General features: G+C 31.1%; 1 protein-coding gene across 16 annotated transcripts in view; it reads right to left on the reverse strand.

The window, feature by feature from the left end:
* The window catches only part of CCDC88A (coiled-coil domain containing 88A), a 138,678-nt gene that overhangs the window by 42,437 nt on the left and 73,704 nt on the right, over positions 1–22,537 (reverse strand). For 10 of the 16 annotated variants that reach the window (XM_031950498.1, XM_031950499.1, XM_031950489.1 and 7 more), the window contains exons 10-17: positions 20,358–20,516; positions 14,086–14,232; positions 10,570–10,714; positions 6,735–6,919; positions 5,224–5,361; positions 4,181–4,236; positions 2,562–3,576; positions 1,469–1,596 (exon numbers count right to left, since the gene is read on the reverse strand). In XM_031950498.1, coding sequence (XP_031806358.1) covers positions 1,469–1,596; positions 2,562–3,576; positions 4,181–4,236; positions 5,224–5,361; positions 6,735–6,919; positions 10,570–10,714; positions 14,086–14,232; positions 20,358–20,516 — 1,973 coding nt within the window. Of the gene's footprint in view, positions 1–1,468; positions 1,597–2,561; positions 3,633–4,180; positions 4,237–5,223; positions 5,362–6,734; positions 6,920–10,569; positions 10,715–14,085; positions 14,233–20,357; positions 20,517–22,537 lie in introns of all 16 variants that reach the window. The other 6 variants (XM_031950501.1, XM_031950502.1, XM_031950500.1 and 3 more) reach the window with 1 other exon arrangement.

A 22,537-nucleotide genomic window follows, 5' to 3' on the forward strand; every position in this document is an offset into this window, starting at 1 on the left:
AGATCTTGACCAGGGGCATAACCATTGCCCTCTACTGAATCGAAAAATTAGCCCTTAATTTCCTCAGCCTCAAGCCTCAGAAGGCTAACAAAAAAACAACTCTGAACCCAGAATCTTTGCTAATTTCTAATCAAGAAGGCCTGCCTTTCTGGACTAAGCCGGCTGATGAAGATATTTTTGTCTCAACGTCAACCCATATTTGCAGAATTCCTAACAAGATTCTGCCCACTGATAAAGATATTTTCTTCTCAGTGTAAACCCATCTTTGCAAAATTATCCTGCCAGGACTCTTTGCCCACTAAGAAAGCTGTCTTCTTAGTGCAAATAAATCCCCTTGTGCCACAAACTTTGGGTTTGTGAATTCTTTCATAAAGAATCTCTCACATCGACCAGAGGAGATCTTTTACCCTCAATTCTCACACCTCATCAAATCCACCTGCATATGTCTCAACTCTGGTCTATCAGATTGAAATTCCTTGAGTATGGGATTGTACATTCATAAATCCTATAAACCCTCAAAAAGCTAGCACAGTTCTTCAGATTTTGAGTGTTTATTGATAATTAAATTAATAATATAAGGAAATTTAATTTTTTTTAATTAAAAAGGAAGGCTTTTGTGAATAGCATCAAACTACAAATGATATTTTATTTTTTTGAACAGGATCAAAAACAAATCTGCCACTAATTATTAAGAAAAACAAGAACAAAAAAATTTCACCTGAAATGGCCACATATTGTCAAAATAGTTGCTTGGTTCAAGATATATAGATTAGTATTCTTAAAAAATATAAGAGATAAATATTCTGAGATCTTAAAATATTCTTTCCAAGACCAAAACAAATTCTACTGCTCAAACCTTAATTCATCCCCTGAATATATGTCTATTTACAAGCAATTACTACAAGTATAATTTCTAAAAATCATGGAAAAATAATGAAAATTATATTTAGCCTACTTGAATTTTTTACCTTTTTATAACAAAAAAATTTTTTTGGCAAATGTATCGTGTACATATATTTGTATGTATAAACACACATATACACACACACACACAAAATTCCTTTGATGTCATAAAAACATCTTTTTAAACAAATTTTTTTGCCAGGCAAAAGAAGAGCAAGGAATAAAAATAGTTTGTGTTCCTTAATACAAATACCCAGTATTGTACTGTATGGGAAGTGCATTTTATAGAAGTAAGGAGACCACAATTCTATTCCAAAGGTGAGGTAATTCACTTGACTTTTGTTTCCTTATTTGTAAATGAAGGGGGTGCAAACAAGATGATCTTTAGGAACCTTCTAGATCTAAAAATCCTATTATTCTATGCTTCCTATTTTCAGCAAACATATAACCCTGTTCCTCAACTCCCCCTTTCCCCAGAGAAAGTTTTGGCAAAAGGCAGGTGGATATTCGAATTGTATTTTTCATGAAAATGTAAGATTTAACCTTTTTTGATAATATGACTCACCTGTCATCAGTACTTTGTTCATCACTCAAGAGACGTTCTTTATTCAATCCTATCTTTTCGAGTTCATGAGTAAGTTTTTCTAGATCATTATTCATTTGTTGAGTCTTCAATTTTTCACTCACCAAATCCTTATCCAAAAAAAGAAATGTAAAAATAATGCAAGTAGCAAGTACACAAAAAGCAATTAAACATTTACTATCACTGAAGATATCCACAAATGTGCAAAAGAAAAAAGGAAGTCTTGAAGAACTTTCCTTTTCATATCATAACCATTTAATGAAAAAAAAATAAAATAGTAGTCAAACTGAAGTGGAAAATCTTACCTACTTCCTATTCTCTTTTGTCAATATACTCCTTTTTCTCTCAATGTTAAAACCAAAGTTAACACAAAGGACATTTCTATATGTAATCTAGATTTGAAAAGTAACACAACAATATTTGTACAACATATGGCAAAAACTCTGAGATTTAAACCACTGAGAATATATTACACAATTTCTCCCTGAAAAACTCAACAATCTTGTTGCTTCAAGAACAGTAAGAAAACTTAAGAATCATCTTTAGAAATTCCTTATTCTGTAGAAGAAATAGAAAAGGATAAGAGGCTAACAGTTAATCTCAGTTTTCTTTTCTATCAAGTAAGGCTCCAAGAGAACACATCTACCAAAAAACCTAACAGACTTTTAAACCAATTTACTCTTTAGGGATATTAATGTACTATTTGATGAACTGTTATAGTTATTTATTAATTTACTAAGTTGGAAAAGTAAAAACTTGCTTCCTATTACAATATTTGGCATAATCTAAAAATTCAGGTCAACACATTAACTTTTTAAATGCAAGTTCTGAATTACTAATTAAGATTCAGGTAGTCACATGAAAGTATTAAGATTTTTATTTAGTATTTTAATGGTAATACTTTTTTTTCCCCCCAAAGCAAACAATTTGGGACTTTACAAATTAATCAATATTTAAAACAGTGACTGTTTCTAAAAGTCACAATCATATATAATATTAAATTTTAAGGAATATAAATGCATATATACAGCTCAACTTTAGCTTATATTTGCAACTAGTAACAGAAAAGAATTACCTCACGTAAAGTAATAAGAGTTTTTTTGTCAATAGTTGCTCTTTTCACAAGTTCTTTGTTTTCTTTCTCTAACTCTTTGAGACGGATACAGGATTCTTTAAATACACTTATTTCTTTGAAAAGACTTTTGTTTTCCTTTTCAAGATTTCCAATTTTAATGTTATTTTCTTCCAATGTGATATCTTTAATTTCTGCCTGTTGTCGAAGTCTCTTATTCTCCTTTTCCAGTTGTTTCTTATCTTTCTCTAGTTGAGAAGTCTCTTGTTCTAGTAGCTTGTTTTCCTTTTCTAGTTGTTCTAACCGTTTACTAGATATTTTTAACTCTTCAAGATTTTTTTGCAATGTCTGGTTTTCTGTTTCTAATTCTTGTAGTTCACTTTCTAATTGCTGAATTTTTTTATTACTATTTTCTAAAGCTTTCTGTAGTCTTTGGTTTTCAGTATCTAAACCCTGGTAACTAACTTCTAAACGTTCTGTTTTCTTGCAAGAAGCTTTCATGAGTTCTAAACCCTTCTTAAGTTGCTCTTTTTCACTTTCCAGTTCTTTATTTTCTAACTGCAATTGAGCCATTTTCATGCTTGTACATTTTAAAGATTCCACTGTCCTCCTTAATTCCAAGTTTTCTTCATCCAATTGAGAATTTTCTTTCTCCAAGGATTCTAGTTGAAAAGTAAGGTTTTTTAAACTATCTAATGTCTTTTTCAATTTTCGGTTTTCCACTTCCAGTTCAGAATTTTCTAGCTCTAGGGTCTCAATTTTCTCACATGTAATTTTTAAATTAGTTATCTTTTTTTGTAATGATTCATTTTCCTTTTCAAGATGATGCAACTCATTCTCAAGTTCTTCTGCTCTTTCTCCTCTTTCTTTGTAATGTTCCAATTCTTTTTTAATTTGTCTTTTTTCAAATTCAATCTTGTTCAACTTGCTGCTTGTTTCTTTTATAGATTCATGTAGAATTTTATTTTCTTTTTCAATATCCTTTACTCTTGCTTCAGCACTTATTTGTGATCGCTGCCTTAGGGACGCTACAGTTTGATTCAAATGCTCATTTTCTTGTTCCAATATTTTAATCTAATTCAGAAAAAAATAAAAATTGTTATAGTGCAATACAATCAAAAATTAATTTAATCCTGAAGGAGTAATAAGGTCTCAACCTTATTGTTAGCACGTGTAAGGCCCAATTATGCCTAATTTAATCAATTATTTATGGAAACCATATTCATAGAATACCAAAGGTTGTAAATACTTGTCTGTCCTCATAGAGCACACAATGTAATGAAATAAGAAAGACAGATATTTAGTTTTTATAAAAAAGATTTTAAGGTCTATTTACTGTTTTGTATACATGTATTTCAAATTAAATATATAAATAAAACATATATACATATATACATTAGAGACATCTTCAACATGTACAAACATAAATTTACACATTTACATAAGATTTCAAAGGTTTCTTTGAAAAATAATTCACAATAAAATTTCTAGTATGATTAAGAAATATTATTTGCAACACTATATAATGCAAATATATATAATATATAATTCCAGTAAACTGGAATGAGAGAAAACCAAAGTTCCATCCAGGCTTTGCCACTAATTAGCTATTAGCTGTGTGCCTTAGGGACGCTACAGTTTGATTCAAATGCTCATTTTCTTGTTCCAATATTTTAATCTAATTCAGAAAATTAGATGTGGTCTTTAGCTTCCTCATTTACAAAATAACAATTGTAGCCTAGACAATGAGCCTGCAGCCCTTCTGTAATGGGCTGAAACTGATGCACTGGAGTTGGAAAATCGAGCACTTAAGGCTAACTACCGACTGGACAATACTCTGTTAGCATATGCTTGGAAAATAGCCCTTCCCACTATTCTGTGCTGGTTCAATCTTTTGGTGTATACAGAGAATTGTGGGAGGGATTAGGGGGTGGAGTAAGCCAGAGTCACTTTGGCAGTAGACAAGAAGGAAGGTCGTGGAGATTCTGTGTCCATTCCCTTCACTTCTACCCCTAAAGACCAAGAATAAAGACCAAGGACTTTTGCTTATCCTGACTCTGGCTGATTCTAAGGTATCCAGCATGCTGACTCGGTCTTCATACCCTTCCATATCAGACATACCAAGTTGATACCTGAAATGACAGGTATCTATTATGTATTTACATTTTGTTGCCTTTGTATTTTGTTCACAACTGAACCTTACTCCAAAGAGTGATCTTAAGGCTTTGAGGAATTAAAAGCAGCTCTTTGTCCAAAAAAAGGTTATAAAGCCACTGGACTAAATTATCTCTAAGATTTCTTCTGTTCATTGTTTGAAGAACTTGTATACTCCATAAAATTTCACATAAAAATAACTACTACTTTGGGCAGTTAGGTGGTGCAGTGGATAGATTATCAGCCCTGAAGTCTGGAAGACCCGAATTCAAATCTGCCCTCAGACATGTAACACTTCCTAGCTGTGTGACCTAGCAAGTCACTTAACCCCAATTGCCTCAGCAAAATAAAAAAAATTAAGTGAATTAATAACTACTACTTCTGATTTTCAAGTTACTTTACTTTAAATTTATATACTTAAATTTTGATGTTAACGTGTTCTTTAAAAACACTTTTTTTTTGTAAGAAGCTAAAAATACTTAGTCTACTTAATTACTAGAAAATAATGGACCTGTCTTTCTGAATTTTCTCGAAGTGTTTCAAGTGTCTTTTCCAGCTGTGCTTTCTCCTTCATTAAATCTTTGCTCAGATTTTGACAATTTTGAAGACTTTGCTTTTCTTGAATAATTTCATTCTCAAGATCTTCCAACTAGGAAAAAAACCCATAAGAGAATATTAAATATTATAGTTTCTAAACTGTGACAAAAGACAACATTCAGTTTTAACAATAAAGTGATAAACATTTAAATACTCAAAATGAAGTTCAGAGATTGCATTAAGAAAATTTAATCATTTTATCAGCAAACCCCCTTCATGGTTAAAGATTCAGTACTAAGTACAATGAGAAAATTAAAGCTGACTATGTGGTGGTCATATGCTAAGCAATACAAACAATTATCAAAGCTAAAATTCTATTCTGTGGTTTAGGACTGACATGGTTTGTTGAGAAGATACTTACATTTCAAGAAATGAAAATAGAAGAAAGGGAAGGAGGAAAAGGGGCAAAGTAAGGAAAGATTGGGAAGAAAGGGTAAAAGGATGAAAGAAGAATAAAGCAAGAATGTAAAAAACAAACAAAAGAAAGGGAGGGAAATGGTAAAAAAGAAAGAAAAAGTTTGGATCTAATGCTAGTTAAATGTTTGGTTTCTATCTGTTTTCAGTTATAGTTTAAAATAGTGTCATATAACAAGATGTGTTAGTTCAAAATAGGTTATCTTAAAGATTTAGAAAAGTCTTTTTTCTAAATATATATAGTTATTGAACATGTTTAAGAGAGGCAAAAAATTGGTACTTTTGCATAGTTTCTATTTTTCAATAGGCTTAAAATTGAACAAATGACTCAAGTTAGTAATAAAAAAAACATTTTAAAAAATTTATTCTTTTGGAATATGTATTTTGGATCTTTATTGCACTATTAAAATGAAATATTCATAATAGCTCATAATATACTCCAAAAGCAACAGCAGTTTCAAATCACAAATTAAATTTAATAATAAAAATAAAGATTTTATTTCCAGGATGGTCCCATATTTCTTTAAAAAATCTAATTAATCCAATTCTGCTATTATAATAAATACTGAAATCTGGCATAACATTTGTTAAACCAGGTGTCATTGGCTGCTCCATAGTAAAAGGATTAAGGAAAATTGGCAAAGAGACCCAAGTATGCAACTTTAAATGTTCATATGCAATTTTAAATGTTCAAATTAATAAGAAATAATTCTGTGAGATACATTTAATTAAATAAGATTTTTCAAAGCCATTTCAGAATATTTGACCCATATATAGAACCAAAGTACAATGAAATATTATTTAAAATTCTGTGGCTACAAAAATGACAATTTCAAGCACTTACTATATTTAAGTATAACCTTATATTTCAAATTTGATTACCATTAATTTCTTAATTAAATTTTCCTGTACTGGCAAACCTAGTTAAAATTTAAGTCATATAAAAAAGTCTACTAATATCACATAGTATATGCATATATACACACAAACATATATAAATGTACACATTACCTTCTTATTAAGTCTTTGGTTTTCTTTTTCAATTTTCAGAATTTTAGAATTACTGCTTTCTACAGAATCCACAGCATTTCGAAGTTCTTCTACTGTCTTTACCAAACTCTGATTTTCCATTTCCAACTTCAATAACCTACTTGATGTTAATTCATTCACTTCATGGCCCAGAGATTTCTGTGGTGCTATAAAATGTTTAAATGTAATGTTAGTAGGAGCGTGTGTCTCTTTCTCACATTACCATTAGGTAAATATTATTGAATCACTTGCCCACAGGGTTCCTAATTAGTATCTATGAAATTTGATGAATGTTGAATTAAAGATAAAGATTAAAAACATCCAGGAAATTTTGTAATTTTCACATGATGATTATGACAATGTGCAATCCAGTAGAAAAGGCACAAGTAAGAGATCTGGAAACACAATCAATCTTGATGAGCCTTAGTTTCCTTATAAATAAAATGGGAATAGCAGCACATTTCTTTATCTGTCTGATAGGCTGTATGTAAGGATCAAAAAAAAAAAAAAAAAAAAAAAAACTCCTCCACAAAAATATTTAAGATACACCTAGTAGACTGCTTGCCATCTAGGGGAGGGGTGGAAGGAGAGAGGGGAAAAATCGGAACAGAAGTGAGTGCAAGGAATAATGTTGTAAAAAATTATCCTGGCATGGGTTCTGTCAATAAAGAATTATTATTAAAAAAAAGAAAAACAAAAGAAAAAAATTAGAATTGACTAAAAAAAAAATACACCTAGTAGGAAAATCTAAGAAAAAAAGATCAGAGGTCAAATTAGCATGGGGAGACAAAGAGGTCTAATGATATTGAGGATAGAGTGTGGTCGGGGGTACCGAGCATGGACTATTGAACAGAACTAAAAAAGACAATGTATATATACAAAGATGAGAAGAGGTCCAAGACTCATACAGACAAAGGATTGGAATAGAGGAAGGAGAAGATAGGGAACACTGTATAGTGTGTGAGAACAATTGTGAAACAGTAGCTCATTCTGGGTTACACATCCAAGGTAGATCAAAGAGGTAGACCATTTGTGTCCAGGGTAGCCTTCTATGGTAAAGTACAGTCACGGGGGCTCTGAATCTGAGAATCATGTGCAAAAGCAAATGCTACTTTTATGGCTCTGAATTCAGAAGCTGAGCAGAGTTTCCATTTCAGCCTCTAGCCAGACTGAAGACTGCAGGAAATAACCACAACAGGAATCCCAGAGCTTGCAATTCTCTCACTTTGAACTAGGACAGCTTTTCAGTGGGCTAACAGTGGCTAAATCCAGCATTCTACTAGAATAACCAACTGGGGCAATCCAAACAGAGTCAAGCCCAAGGCAGGAACTTAAAGAATACAAAAAGACTAGTAATTAGATTTCCGTTTAGATCACACCACTTTCGAACTACTAAAAGGTTTGTAGGCCTCTAGCATGAAATGTTCTTTAGATTTCAGAATAATATAAACAATACCCAAAGAAAGCAACAAAAGAACCCAAGAAAACAAAAGTCAGTTCAGACATTTACCAGAGAAGTAAGCCTGGCACCAACATAAAGTTTGAAGTCAAGGAGCAAAGAAAAAAATAATCTTACATTAAAAGCTATTAGGGTGACAGAGATGCTCCAGGTACAACACATTATAAGAGAATGACTCCCAAACATCTAAAAGCAAAGGCTGAAAAGAAAAAGTGCTTAGCCACAAGTTCAATTAGAATTCCTAAATTCTTCTAAAAAATTGCTAAACAACATTGTAATAATTTTTTCCAAGCTAAAAATGGATTTTATAAACCAAAGGAGAGCAAAAAAATAAATGGGCAAAGAAATGAGAAAGAATGAATAATAAATTGGAAATGAAACAGTTTAGTGCAAAAGACACAAAACTCTGCTCAAGGAACAGACTCCCTAAAAATAAGAACAGATAAACACTGCCTCCATGAGTTTTATTAAAATAAAATTGAGACTTTAAAAAAAAAAAAGTAGAGTGCTGCATAGGAAAAACTAATTTATAAATCAAGCCAAGAGGAGATAAGTTAAGAATCACTGAACTATCTGAAAACCATAACTTTTTTTTTTTTAAAAAGAGCCTAGACATATAAAAGAGTTGTTGATCAAAGAGGATCAAATGAGATGGTAACTGTAAAGTGCACAGAGACTATAAATATATAAATTTAACTATTAGCCAATGTTAAAGAGAAAAATACTGCAAGAAATCAGAGCTGCTCTTTCTATAATATATATATGTGCATACATATAGATGTATAGGTACATATAAATACATATATATACACAGATATAGTTTTTAATCTCATAGATGCTGATGAATAAAATAAAAAATGTGTTCAAATCCAGTATCCAATGTACTTTCTTCATTATGCTAATTAGTGACTATCTTCAAAAATTCCATCAGACATTCATTAGTAGGATTAGTGGCTCTTAAGGAATTGATAGTTTGATTATTAAATTGTCAAACAAGGAAAAGCTCTAAGAGGAATAGCTGACAAAAGTGAAGAGGGCAACCAGTAAAGTAAAGGGTCTTGAAGATTTCATGTTAATAATAGCAGAAAACAAAGAATTGGTGAGGATTAATCTAAAGAAGACTTAATGATGCTAAGTCAAATGAGCAGAACCAGGAGATCATACACTGCAACAAGAAGACTATAAGATGATCAATTCTGATGGACATGGTTCTCTTTTAACAGTGAGATGATTCAAACCAGTTCCAATTATTTAGTGATGAAGAGAGTCATCTAGATCCAGAGAGAGGACTATGAGACTATTTTTCTGTCTCTCTTTTTCTATTTTGCATTTTTTTATTCTGCATTTAAGTTTTATATATATATATGAAAAGAAACATCTAAAAAAATTCTATTTTCAGTTCTGAATTCTCGCTCTCTCCCTTCCCCACCCATCAAGAAGGCAAGAAAACCAAAATCTATTTCCAAAATATAGTCTTTCAAAACAAATTCCTACAGTTTGTTCCTTTAGTTACTGAGCAACAATGGAGCAAAGGAGATACCTCTGGTCTTAAAAATCAGGAATAGCCTAGGTTCAAACAATTATCAACTGTAGCTATGGCAAAACAACTGCAATTCTCTGGGTCTCGGGATCATTTTTACTTTTAATTTTTAGTTATAATTTTGAAAAAAATATATCACATTCATTTCTGAATAAGCTACTTTTCCATTTCTCTTTCCTTCCTTTGCAATACAAAACATGAAAGAGACTGAAAGATCCTGAAGCCAGTGAAAGGAGAGATGTGTATTTTCTCATCTTTTCTCCAGGAACTTTAGTTTCTTAGTTTATATCATGGGATAATAACTGTGGTACTGACCTTACAAAATTGTCATGAGAATCAGAAGATAATCTATGTGAGGCATTTTGAAAACCTTAATGTTTTTTGTTTTGTTTTTTTTTTAAATATCCTGCATTCTGCACAGAGTATAATATAGTACATAGTGGGTACCTAAATAAAGTATTTGTTGAAATATAAGTATAAGAGAGGATTGAACTTAGTTCCCCCTTCTATCAGAAGGGAGGAATATGGGCAGTGGGTTGAAGAGAGGTATATATTTAAATTTAGGATAAACTTCACCTATTAAAAGTAGAATGGACTACCACTGGGCATTGTTTCCCCTCACTAGAAGTCTTCAAGAAGAATGAATAGCTACTTATCAGATACAATGTAAAAAGGATTCTTTTTCTAGGTACAAAATCCACTAAAAAGACCAATGAGGTTACCTCTAAATATGAAATTTAATGACTTAAGCTGGAGAAAAACATTGAATTTCATAATTCCAATGTTTCTACAGAACTTGGATTGTATTTCAGTATTACCTTCTGAGAGTTCACTAGTTCTTGATATCTGTTCCAATTCCCAGCCAAGGTGTAATGACTCATCCATACTTTGTTTCTGTGCCATTTCCAAACTCATATTTTCTTCCATTAGTTCTTCAATCTTTTTTCTATCCATATCACGTTCCTTGGGGGAAAGAGAATTATCTTTTACATTTAATTTAAATCTAAAGTATCCGTAAACATCAAGTTATATTAACTACTATTTCACTAGTTAAAAGTTATTTTTTTAAACTTATATTACTTGAAATTACAAAATACAAAAAAAAATAAAAATGTGATTTTTAAAAAATATAGTACTTTATATACATGATTCTCTTTTTATTAAACAAACACTAAGCACCCCTTTAAAGGTCATCTAACCTCAAAGCATATAGTTTAGTCACATTATATGAGATCTGGCTAGTTTTAGGAAAAACTATTATTTTTGTATATCACAAAAATTTATTGATTGTGGCCTTCTGAAATTGAAAATAAAACAGTAAATCAAACAAAACCTTGTATTATTTCCTGTACAACATTTGACAAAAGAATATGTCATCCTTTAATAATTTAAAACTTTTTAAAAAAAATTTTAATAGCTTTTTATTTACAAGTTATATGCATGGGTAATTTTACAGCATTGACAATTGCCAACCTTTTGTTTCAATTTTTCCCCTCCTTCCTCCTACCCCCTCTTCCCCTAAATGGCAGGACAACCAATACACGTTAAATACATTAATGTATAAATTAAATACAAAACAAGTATACATGTCCAAACTGTCAGAATCGGACTCTGAAATATTGACAATTAGCCTGTGAAGGAAATCAAAAAATGCAGGCGGGCAAAAATATAGAGACTGGGAATTCAATGTAATGGTTCTTAGTCATCTCCCAGAGTTCTTTTGCTGGGTGTAGCTGGTTCAGTTCATTACTGCTCCATTAGAACTGATTTGGTTCATCTCATTGCTTCAGATGGCTAAGACTTTTTTTTTTTTAAAACTGTTACTTCAGATTATAATTTCCTGTTCCATCTGTCCTGCTACTTTAATCTACCACAACCAGTTCCTTACCTCTACTTTGATTTATATAATCCCTCCATTTCTCCATTTTTTTTTTTTGGACAATTTATGGATCTTGTTCTTGCCTAATGACTTTATTTTTCAGTGCTAAAATGTAACCTAGATACCAATCCATCACTGGACACTGTTCTCCACAAAATTATCAACTATTCTCCCCCCCCTTTTTTTATTATGATCTTAATAATCCACAAATTGAAACATTTCAATAACAAAAAAGGAGACTGTAAAAGCTATAAAATGTTATATGGTTTATCTTTTTTCCTTTATTAAAAGTATAATTCAGTTTTAATAACAATTCTAGTATCACTTCCTACTGCTAAATGCAATAGCTTTTTATTGGTTCTCCTGATACCATTTTCTTCTGTTCAAAATCTTTTGTGATTACTTTCTGGAGGATAAAAATCAAACATCATCTCAGTATGTAAAGTCTTCCATAATTTGATACCCATTTCTCTTTTTAGACTTTATTATATTAGTCTATTTATCATGCATTTCATATTTTAAAATAAACTTTATAGCTGTTGCCCAAACTCACTACCATGTGCCTTATCCAGGTTATTTCCCTCAAACTTTACACATACACATACTCACAAAAATTCTTTATTCATTTCAAGAGCCACTTTCTACTAAAAGTCTTTCTTAATACTTTCAGTTTAAATAATTCTGCATTTACTTCTATGCTGCATCCTTCTTGTACAATGCAAACTCCTTAAGGAGTAGAGACTGGTTGGTTCATTTTTGTATTTATATGCTCAACATATAAAAGAGTTTGTTTTGGCACATCAAGTAGGTGTTTAATGTTTTTTGAAATGTGATTGGTTCTCTCTCCTTTCCCCAAATCTCTCTATTTTCTCCTTTAGCCTTTCATTTTCTTCTGGTCTCAGGAAATTAGGTAATCCTTTTTACAAAGGGTGACCTCTTCCTTTCCATTTTCACTATGAATTTATATTTATCATCCTTTCTTAATATATAACTACAATTTTGTCTCCGTTATACATACTCTCAATTTATCCTGTTTGAATCTTCTCAAAATTTTCAGTAAATATAGGAACTCACTCATCAACTTCTTGCAATCTAGTTGCCACCCAAACATACTACTACTTAAATGGATTTTTCCAAGGTCATTCATGACATACTAACCAGTGACCTTTTATCAGTCTATAATATCCTCTGACTTTCCTAACATTTGATTCTGAATCTACCTTCTTCCTTCTTTCTTCCTCCCCTAGCTTTCATAAACTGATTACCCAGCTCCCTCACTCCCTTTTCTTCTGGCTGCCAGCCAGAATATCTCCATAAGTCTGGCATTTATTCTTTTATATTCTCTCCCTCTACTTGCTGATATGTTGAACTAATTTATATGCATGTTTTAAATGACCACTTTTATGCAGTTAACTTGAAATAACCACACAACTAAAGTTATTGCTTCTTTCTGCACCCAAATTACTATAATACCCTCCTTTATGGTCTTCCTGCCTCTAGATTCACCGTTCTCCAATACTATTGCTATATTTTGCCACTGTGCTATGCTCTTTTGAGTAAGCCTCCAATCAAGTAAAATTTAAATTATTTTATCTTTTTTTTTTTTTGATAGGGCAATTGGGGTTAAATGACTTTCCCAGGGTCATACAATTAGGAAGTATTAAGTATCTGAGGCCAAATTTGAATTCGGGGCCTCCTGACTTCAGGGCTGGTGCTCTATCCACTGCATCACCTAGCTGCCTCTAAATTATTTTATCTTGATACAAGGTTCTTCACAATCAGAATCCAACACAACACAATACTTCCCTTTTCAGGTATTTTACTTTCTAGTCAACCTTTATACTTTATAACATTATTTATGTTCTGCTCCTTGTCTTATTTTGTCATTCCCTCATAACTGGAATAGATTCTTTTGCCTTTCTTGCCCACCCTCATAATAATATTCCCCATTTCCCCTTTTTCAGGATCTAAGTCAAGTGCCATCACTCCATGAAGTTTCCCTTCCCTAATCTTCCTAGTAAGTATGGCTTCTGGCTACTTTTATTTACTTATATTTATGTACTATTTCTTATAGTGTTTTATTTTGAAATTTCTTTTTCACTTATCATACTGTTAAACACATTTAAATACAAGTTTCATCCCAATAACTCCTTAAGAATAAACACTATGTCTTATTTCATCTTTCTACATCTAGGGAAACATAGTAGGAACGAAGAAAGAGGTACTTAAGAAATGTTTGCTAAATAAATTTAAAATGAATCATTCCTATATTCTTTATATAATATATATATATATGGTATATTATATATGACATATATCATCATTATATATATATATATAAAACATAATATTCTTTATATTCATTCCTATTCTTTACTCTTCTGCACTGAGAAAAAACAAGTTGCCTTATGTTTTTCTTAATACTTTTTAAGTTTTATCAAGTTTACATTCTTACCATCTCCATATCATGTAGTTTAGCCTTCAGTTGTAAGTTTTCTTTTTCCAATTCATGTAATTTATCAGAACGAGTTCGAGTTCCTTCTAGCTGATCTTCTAACATGCTTTTTGTTTCCAATAATACTTGATTGTCTTCTTTTAATTCCTACAAACATTTTAAATAAAGCTTAATCAACATAATAAATATTATCTTTATACTTTAAGGAATTCAAAAGCCCCACATGCTATATTTTAATAGTAAAACAATAACATTTATAAACTTTGTCTCTATTAAGAAGTCTTTTTAAAACTCTAATCAGGGTTCAGCATTTTTTTTTCTCAGCTCTAAGTCTTTACTGAAAAACAATACCTAAGTTTCAACCTCTGAGATCTATGTGGTAATAGTGTTATTGAGCAGTAATTACCTATCAAGATAACTTCAAGGAAATATTTTTCTTGTCTCAATAGTAAAACAGTGACATAATTCAATATTTTGATGGATCAAATTAAAATCTCATCAGTATGAATACAACATCTAATTGGCTGAAATTATGGAACCTATATAATATTAGTTCATATATAAAATGAAAAGATTTATAAGAAATTGCCATTATTAAACCTATTTATCAGGAAATATATTTTTACATTTGCTTTTCAATTCAAATAGGTACACATTCATTTTTGTCATAACTGCTTTCTTCATTATTGTTGTTTTCAGATTTTGTATGTAACATATCTGAAGGGAAAGTTTTTTTTTTTTTTTTCCCTCCAGCAATATGTTAAACAATTCTTTTACATTTGTTTTTAAAACTTCCAGATTCTTTCCCTTCCTTCTCATCTCACCCTCCTTGGGAAGGCACATGTGAAGTTATGGAAAAGATTTTCATAAAAGTCATGTAGGGAAAGAAAACAGAGATCTCTGCCTTACCCCCCCCCCCCAAAAAAAAAAAACCTCTTAAAAAAAATGTATGTTTCAGTCTGTATTCAGACACAAACGCTTCTTTTTCTAGGTATAACATTTTTCATCAAGTCTTTCAGAGTAGTCTTGGATCACTGTATTACTAAGAATAGAAAAGTCATTCACAGGTGATCATCCCACAACTTTGCTATTACTATGTACATAAAACATTTCACTTTGCTTGACTCATGGAGGAATTTCCAGGTTTTTCTTAGAGCAACCTGTTCCATCATTTTTTTAAAAAAATTTATTTTTTAATTCAAGTTTTTAATTTTCAAAACATATGCAATAATAATTTTTCAACATTGACTCTTTTTTATTATAGCTTTTTATTTATAAGATATATGCATAGGTAATTTTTCAGCCTTGATAATTGCAAAAGCTTTTCAACATTAACTCTTGAAAAATCTTGTGTTCCCATTCCCCTCACCACCTTTCTTCTCCTAGATAACAAGTAATCCAATATATGTTAAACATGGTAAAAATATATGTTAAATCCAATACAGGCTTACATATTTATACAATTATCTTGCTGCACAAGAAAAACCAGATCAAAAAGTTAAAAAAAAAAAAATGATAAAGAAAACAAATTTCACACAAACCACAACTAAAAGAGCAAAAAATGCTATGTTGTGATCCACTCTCAGTTCCCACAGTCTTCTCTGTGGGAGTAGATGACTCTCTCCATCTCAGGTCTACTGGAACTGGCTTGAATCATCTCATTGTTGAAAAGAGCCTCATCCACCAGAATTGATCCTTATGTAATCTTGTTGTTGCCATGTATAATGATCTCTTGGTTCTCCTAATTTTACTTTGCACCAGTCCATGAAAGTCTCTCCAGGCCTCTCTGAAATCATCCTGTTCATCATTTTTTATAGAACACATTTTATAGAACATTCCTTCATCATCACATACCACAATTTATTCAATTATTCCCCAATTGTTGAGCCCTGAAAAAAGAGCTGTGTATAAACATTTTTATCCTTTTCCTTTTTTAAAAAAAAATTTCTTTGGTTAGGTCAAATGCCATGCATGATTTTATAGACCTTTAGGCATAGTTCCTATCCTTTGCTCATTTATCAATTGGGAAATGGCTCTTATTTTTTTATAAATTTTTATAAATTTATAAATTATATAAATGTATAACCCTATACATTTGAGAAATGAGACCTTCCCCAAAGAAACCTGCTTCAAAATTCTTTTCATAATTACTACTGCTAACTATAAATTCCCCCCCCAATATTTTATTCTCTCCATTTACACTTTCCCTCTTCAAAAACTTTTCCTGCTGACCACTTCCTTCCTCAATATGCCTACTCTATCTTCCCTCCTCCTTCCTTTTCCCCTTCCCCTCCTACCTTCCTGCAGAGTTAAGATAAATTTCTATACCCATATGTTATTTCATCTTTGAGCCAACTTATGTTTCCCCCTTTACTGCAAAAGCTTCTTCTTACCTCCTCTTTTATGGCAGATTATTTTAACCATTCTGCCTCTCCTTTCTGTTTTTCCCAGTAATCTCTCTCACCTCTCAATTTTATTTTTAAAATTATTATCCCTTCATATTCAACTTGCACATATATTTCCCCCATCTATATATACTTCTTCTAATGGCCATAATAATGAGAAAGCTCTTTTGAGTTACAAGTTATCATCATTATCATCCTATGTAGGCATGTAAACAGATAAACCTTAATTAAGTCCTGTATTATTTCTTTTTCTTGATTACCTCCTTATGCTTTTCCTGAGTCCTGTATTTGAAAATCAAAATTTCTATGCAGCTCTGGTCTTTATATCATGAATGTTTGAAAGTCTCTATTTCACTAAATGTCTACCTTTTATTGGGCCACGTTAGAATCTCTCACATATATATTTAATAATTAGCTTGGCACCTTTAAGTGCATACTCATTTGTACAGCCTAGTTTTAAATAATTTTCAAACATAATATAATCACTACTAGTTAACTCTTTAATGTTTCCAAGTTAGGGTTTCCCTTTTCAATTCCTTTTCAATGTTCCACTATAATTAACACGGATTTTACCCCATTAAAAATAAAACACCAGAAAATGGGGAAATGATACAAAAGAGGTTATTGGAAGTCATTACTGGGCCAACTGCCTTTAAACTACTTTGTGTGCTTTGCAAAATATACATGGTAACTCAAATTTTTCTAAAAAGATGAACATTATTTTAAACACATCTCTATTTATTCAATCACTCAAAATATAAAACTTATTGGAAGAAACGTAGCACCACATGATAATACATATACATCTATGGCATTCAACAAACAAGCAATTCTACTAGTTCATATTCATATTCTCTTAGTCTATAGTCAGATCTAAACTAGCAGAGAAAACTGGGTAATGGAAGTAATTGAAATAGGTAGATTTTATCACAATTACGTTATATTTAAAAAGAAAGTGGTTATTTAGCTTTAAAGTTCCTAAATTAGTTAACTATAGTTCCCTTTCCCAAATTCACTATACTTGACTAAATATGACACAGTAAAAATATCACAAGAAGGGAAAAAAAGTCATAAAATGCAAAAAAAATAAAGTTTATAAGGCAGATTTGTTTTTAGTTGTAAATAATACTGTCACAAGGTATCTTATAAGGGCATCAAGTTCAGGGTGCTTACTTTAACTTGAGGAAACAGAGCTAAGTAACTCAAGTTAAGTCAAGTAGCAATAAACTCAAGACCAAAACCTCAAGAATTGGTCAGCAGGTCATTTTCAGTATACCATTGGAAGCTGAAATGGAAGATGGGTCTGGGCCTATGATTTCACTGATATAAGAAACTTCCAGCAGAGAAATTCCCTCCTACTCCTCTAGCTAATGTAGATCAGTAACAATTGCAAATGAGTTATGCCATTCACAGTCTTAAAGAATAGCCATGCTGTAAATGAGGGGCATTTCTATATGCTACCAACAAAATTCAGCACCAAGAGATAGAAAACAGAAATTCCTTTTAAAATAACTGTAGATAATATAAAATATTTAGGAATCTGCCAGGAGAAAACCAGGAAGTATATAAGCACATTAAATTAGATCTAAACAATTGGAAGAATATCAAGTGTTTATGGGCAGGCTGAGCTAATAGTAATAAAAATGACAATTCTATCTAAATTAATCTACTTGTTCAGTGGCACACCAAACAAAATTCATCTGGAAGAACAACTTCAAGGGAATTAATGAAAATAAATGCAAATAAAAATGGCCTAGCTGTACCACACCTAAAACTATATTATACAGCAGTGGTCATCAAAACCATTTGGCACTGAATCAGTGGAACAGATTAGGTTCACAAGATACAATAGTCAATAACTATAATAATTTGTTAACCCAAAGATTACAGTTTCTGGGATAAGAACTCATTATCTGACAAATATTTTTGGGAAAACTGGAAAATAGTATGGCAGAAACTAGACATCGACTAACACCCTATACCAAAATAAGGTCGAAATAGGTTCATGATTTAAACATAAAGTGTGATATGATAAGCAAATTGAGAGAACAAGGGATAGTTTACCTCTCAGATCTGTGGAGAAATAAGGGATTTATGATCAAAAAAGAACTAGAGAATATTAAGAGATACAAAATGGGTAATTTTGATTATATTAAATTAAAAAAGGTTTTGTATAAACAAAACCAATGAAGCCAAGATTAAAAAGGAAGCAGGAAACTGGGGGAAAATTTTCATATCCCTTCTGATAAAGGCTTCATTTCTAAAACATAGAAAACTGATTTGAATTTTTAAGAATACAAGCCATTCTCCAATTGATAAATGGTCAAAAAATATGAACAATTATCAGATGAAGAAATAAAAGCCATTTTTAATCATATGAAAAAATGCTCTAAATTACTATTCATTAGAGAAATGCCAATTAAGACAACTCTAAGGTACCACTTCACATCTCTCAGACTGATTAAGATAACAGGAAAAGATAACAATAAATGCTGAAGGGGATGTGGGAAAACCGGGACACCAATACATTGTTGGTAGAATTTTGCACTGATCCAACTATTCTGGAGAGCAATTTGGAACTATGCCCAAAAGGCTATGAAACTGTGCATTCCCTTTGATCCAGCAGAGTCTCTACTGAGCTGAAGAGATCTGGGCAGAGATCTTAAATAGGAGTGAAAGGGACCCACATGTGCAAAAATGTTCGTGATAGCCCTTTTTGTAGTGTCAAGAAATTGGAAATTGAGTGGATGCTCATCAGTTGGAGAATGGCTGAATAAGTTGTGGTATATGAATGTTATGGAATATTATTGTTCTATAAGAAATGGTCAGCAGGATAATTTCAGAAAGACCTGTAGACACTTACATGAACTGATGCTAAGTGAAGTGAGTAGAACCAAGAGAACACTGTACACAGCAACAAGATTATGTGATGATCAAGTAACAATGAGATGGTTCAGGCCAATTCCAATAGACTTATTATGGAGAAAATCATGCATCCAAAAAGAGGACTATGTGTACTGAATGTTGATTACAACAGGGTTTTTTCATCTTTTTTGTTGTTTCTTTACTTGATTTTCCTCCTCTAATTTTTCTTGGGCAGCATGATAAATGTATTAATATACTTAGAAGAACTGCACATATTTAACCCATATTGGATTACAAGTGTCTAAGAGAAGGAAGGAGAAATATATGCAACACAAGGTTTTGCAAGGGTGCATACTGAAACTTGCATATTATTTTGAGAAATAAATAGCTATTATAAAAAAAAGGAATAGTCATGCTGCTTATAAATGAAGGACACTCTTACTAATTTTTATTGGTCATAAAGCCCTAATACCATGTGATTTAAGCTTGGTGAAAACTCAGATCAAACCAAAAAGTATTTTTCAAGATTTAAATTAAAATACTGATTTAAATACCAGAGAATAGCAAAATTGTTTTTCCCCCTCCCTGTAGACTTTAATAGATGAGATTGTAACTAAATATATTCTTTTGTTTTCAATCTGAAAGACATCCTTGGAAATATGACAAATGTATTTCCAGGTAGCATGCAAGAATGTTGTAAAAGTATTAGTAGGCTAAGACAGTAAACAGCAATACTAAATGAGGTCAAGAGATCATCAAAACCATCAGTGAGAGAAATGAGGTCCCTATTCCACCACTATATACTAAAATAACACTGTCACACTAACAGATCCTGTTCTATTATCAAAGGCAGTAAATTATAATTATTAAATTATTTAACCTATTCAAAAGAATTCTAACACATTACTGCATTTATGGGAAAAATATTAAAGTTATTAGTTCAAATATCAGAGTTTTGGATGAAAAAAAAGTTCCATAATCAGTTTAATAATGATAGCATACCTCAACTCTTGCTTTATAAAATTCAATATCATGTAGCCTCTCTTTGTATCTGCTGACTTCACTTTCAAGTTTGTCAACTCTGATTGCTTTTTCTCGAAGTGCATCCAATTCATCTCGGTACACTCTGGCTGAGCGAGCATCCGAAAGTAAATTCATATTCTAATAAATAAGATATGCAGTACCAAAAAGTTAGTATTTTTTTCATTTTGTATTTCTAGATTCACAATTAAGATAAAGTCCTTAAAAGAGTGAATTATTCTTTGTAAACTATCTTTTCAAAGGAGAATAAGAGCAAAAATTAATTGATTCTTTTCTTACCAATATTACATTTTGCAATTAATGTGAAACTGTTTCAATAAGAAATAATAATATAAAATATCATAGTAATATATAGTAATAGAAAATCAAGAAGAAATGTGCACAGTAGATATGGAGAATGCTTTAGAGTTAGAGACTTAAATTCAAGTCATGTCTCTGAAATATATGGTTATATATGAGAGGTCACAGTTTTGCATTGAGAGATCCCATTCACTAATGAAGTCATGATATAGCTATATGTATATAATCCCACATATGTATGTATATATAAGACCGTGTGTGTGTGTGTGTGTGTGTGTGTGTGTGTATGTATGCATAGATATATTAAGATTTGATTATTTTCACATAAGAAACAAAACTTTAAATTGTAAAATATTGCTGTTTTCATGAATAACTTTCATTTAGGGAAAGGATAGGGACTTGACCTGTAATTTCACTAATACAGATAAATAAGGAAACTTTCTTTACTAATTGAGGTTGGAATCTTTTCTGTAATTTTTAGAAACTTGCCTATAGGACTAAAGTCATACCACCAGGATTTGTCAGATGGGATAAATATAGAACTTTAACTCAAACCTTTCCAACTCCAAGGACAACTATATATCCATTATAGATCATATATGCACACACCTATGCATGTATGAAGATAATCATGACACTAAAGTAAATTATAAAGTAAAATCATGACCACAGTATAACTAGTGGCAATGAGTCATTAATGACAATTGCTATAATTTGGAAGGCTACATGCAATAGCAAAGATTAAGTGGAGCAGAACAACTTTTCCTTGCCTTGGGTTCCTATATCATACAAATAATACATAGCACAGTTTTATAAGTTTTTATAAATTTCCCTTAAGTGTTCAATTATAACAAGAACAAAAGTTATACCTTAGTTGAAATAAGTTAAGGTAAAAAACCTAAGACCAAAGAATAAAGGAAATTAGAAAGTTAGACCATTTTTTTTTTGTTAAAAGGAAAATATAAATAATTTAAAACAAAATATAGTATGCTAAAGAAAAAGTTATGAGTTTTTTCAAAAAATATTTTTGAATTAATTTAGGGTCAAACAGAACTATGAGGTTTGTGAATCATTTTCCAAATACCAAAACTATTTCAGGAATAAAAAGATGCTAATAAATAAATGAATGAATAAATGTTATGAATAAGTAAAATTTATAAAATAAATCTAATCATTTTGATGAAATCTAATGCCTCAAAGACATATCCAATATGGTGCTTTGTAATATAACATTAATGCTATCACTTGATGGAAAAATAGCTTAGAATTTCAGAGACTTCTTGTTTTGTCAACCAAAAATCATCTTATACAAAAGGTCTCAAATCCTCTTTTGATGTCTCTAAAGTCTTATAAAATATAGCAGCAGGACGAAAGTTTTGTCAGTTTTTATGAATATTTTTTTAAGTGTTAGCAAATGAATATATTATCTACTGTGTGAGGAACAACCTCAGGTTGGAGTTTCATAAGGAAAACCAAAAGTCAATTAATACATTCTTTGATAACAATAATCCATGAATAAATAAAGTCCACAAAAGAGTAACTGAAAAGATAAAAGACATACCTATTCCTTTATTTATTTTGGGAAAAGCAATCAAGGTTAAATGAGTTGCTAAAGGTCACAGAGCTACTAAGTGTGAGGCTGGATTTGAACTCTTGTATTCCTGTCTCCAGGACTGGTGCTTACATTACTGCTCTATACTCTATGTATCCCTACATTTTTAAAATTATATAGTCCCAAACACAATAGAATGGCTCTATTTGTAGAGGATAACTAATGAGAAGCCAAAAAAGTAACAACCCAATTAAGTACTGAGAAGATTCTGATGAAATATTTATGTAAA

The sequence above is a fragment of the Sarcophilus harrisii genome, chromosome 2 (genome assembly GCF_902635505.1).
Source record: "Sarcophilus harrisii chromosome 2, mSarHar1.11, whole genome shotgun sequence".
NCBI classification, from domain to species: Eukaryota; Metazoa; Chordata; class Mammalia; order Dasyuromorphia; family Dasyuridae; genus Sarcophilus; species Sarcophilus harrisii.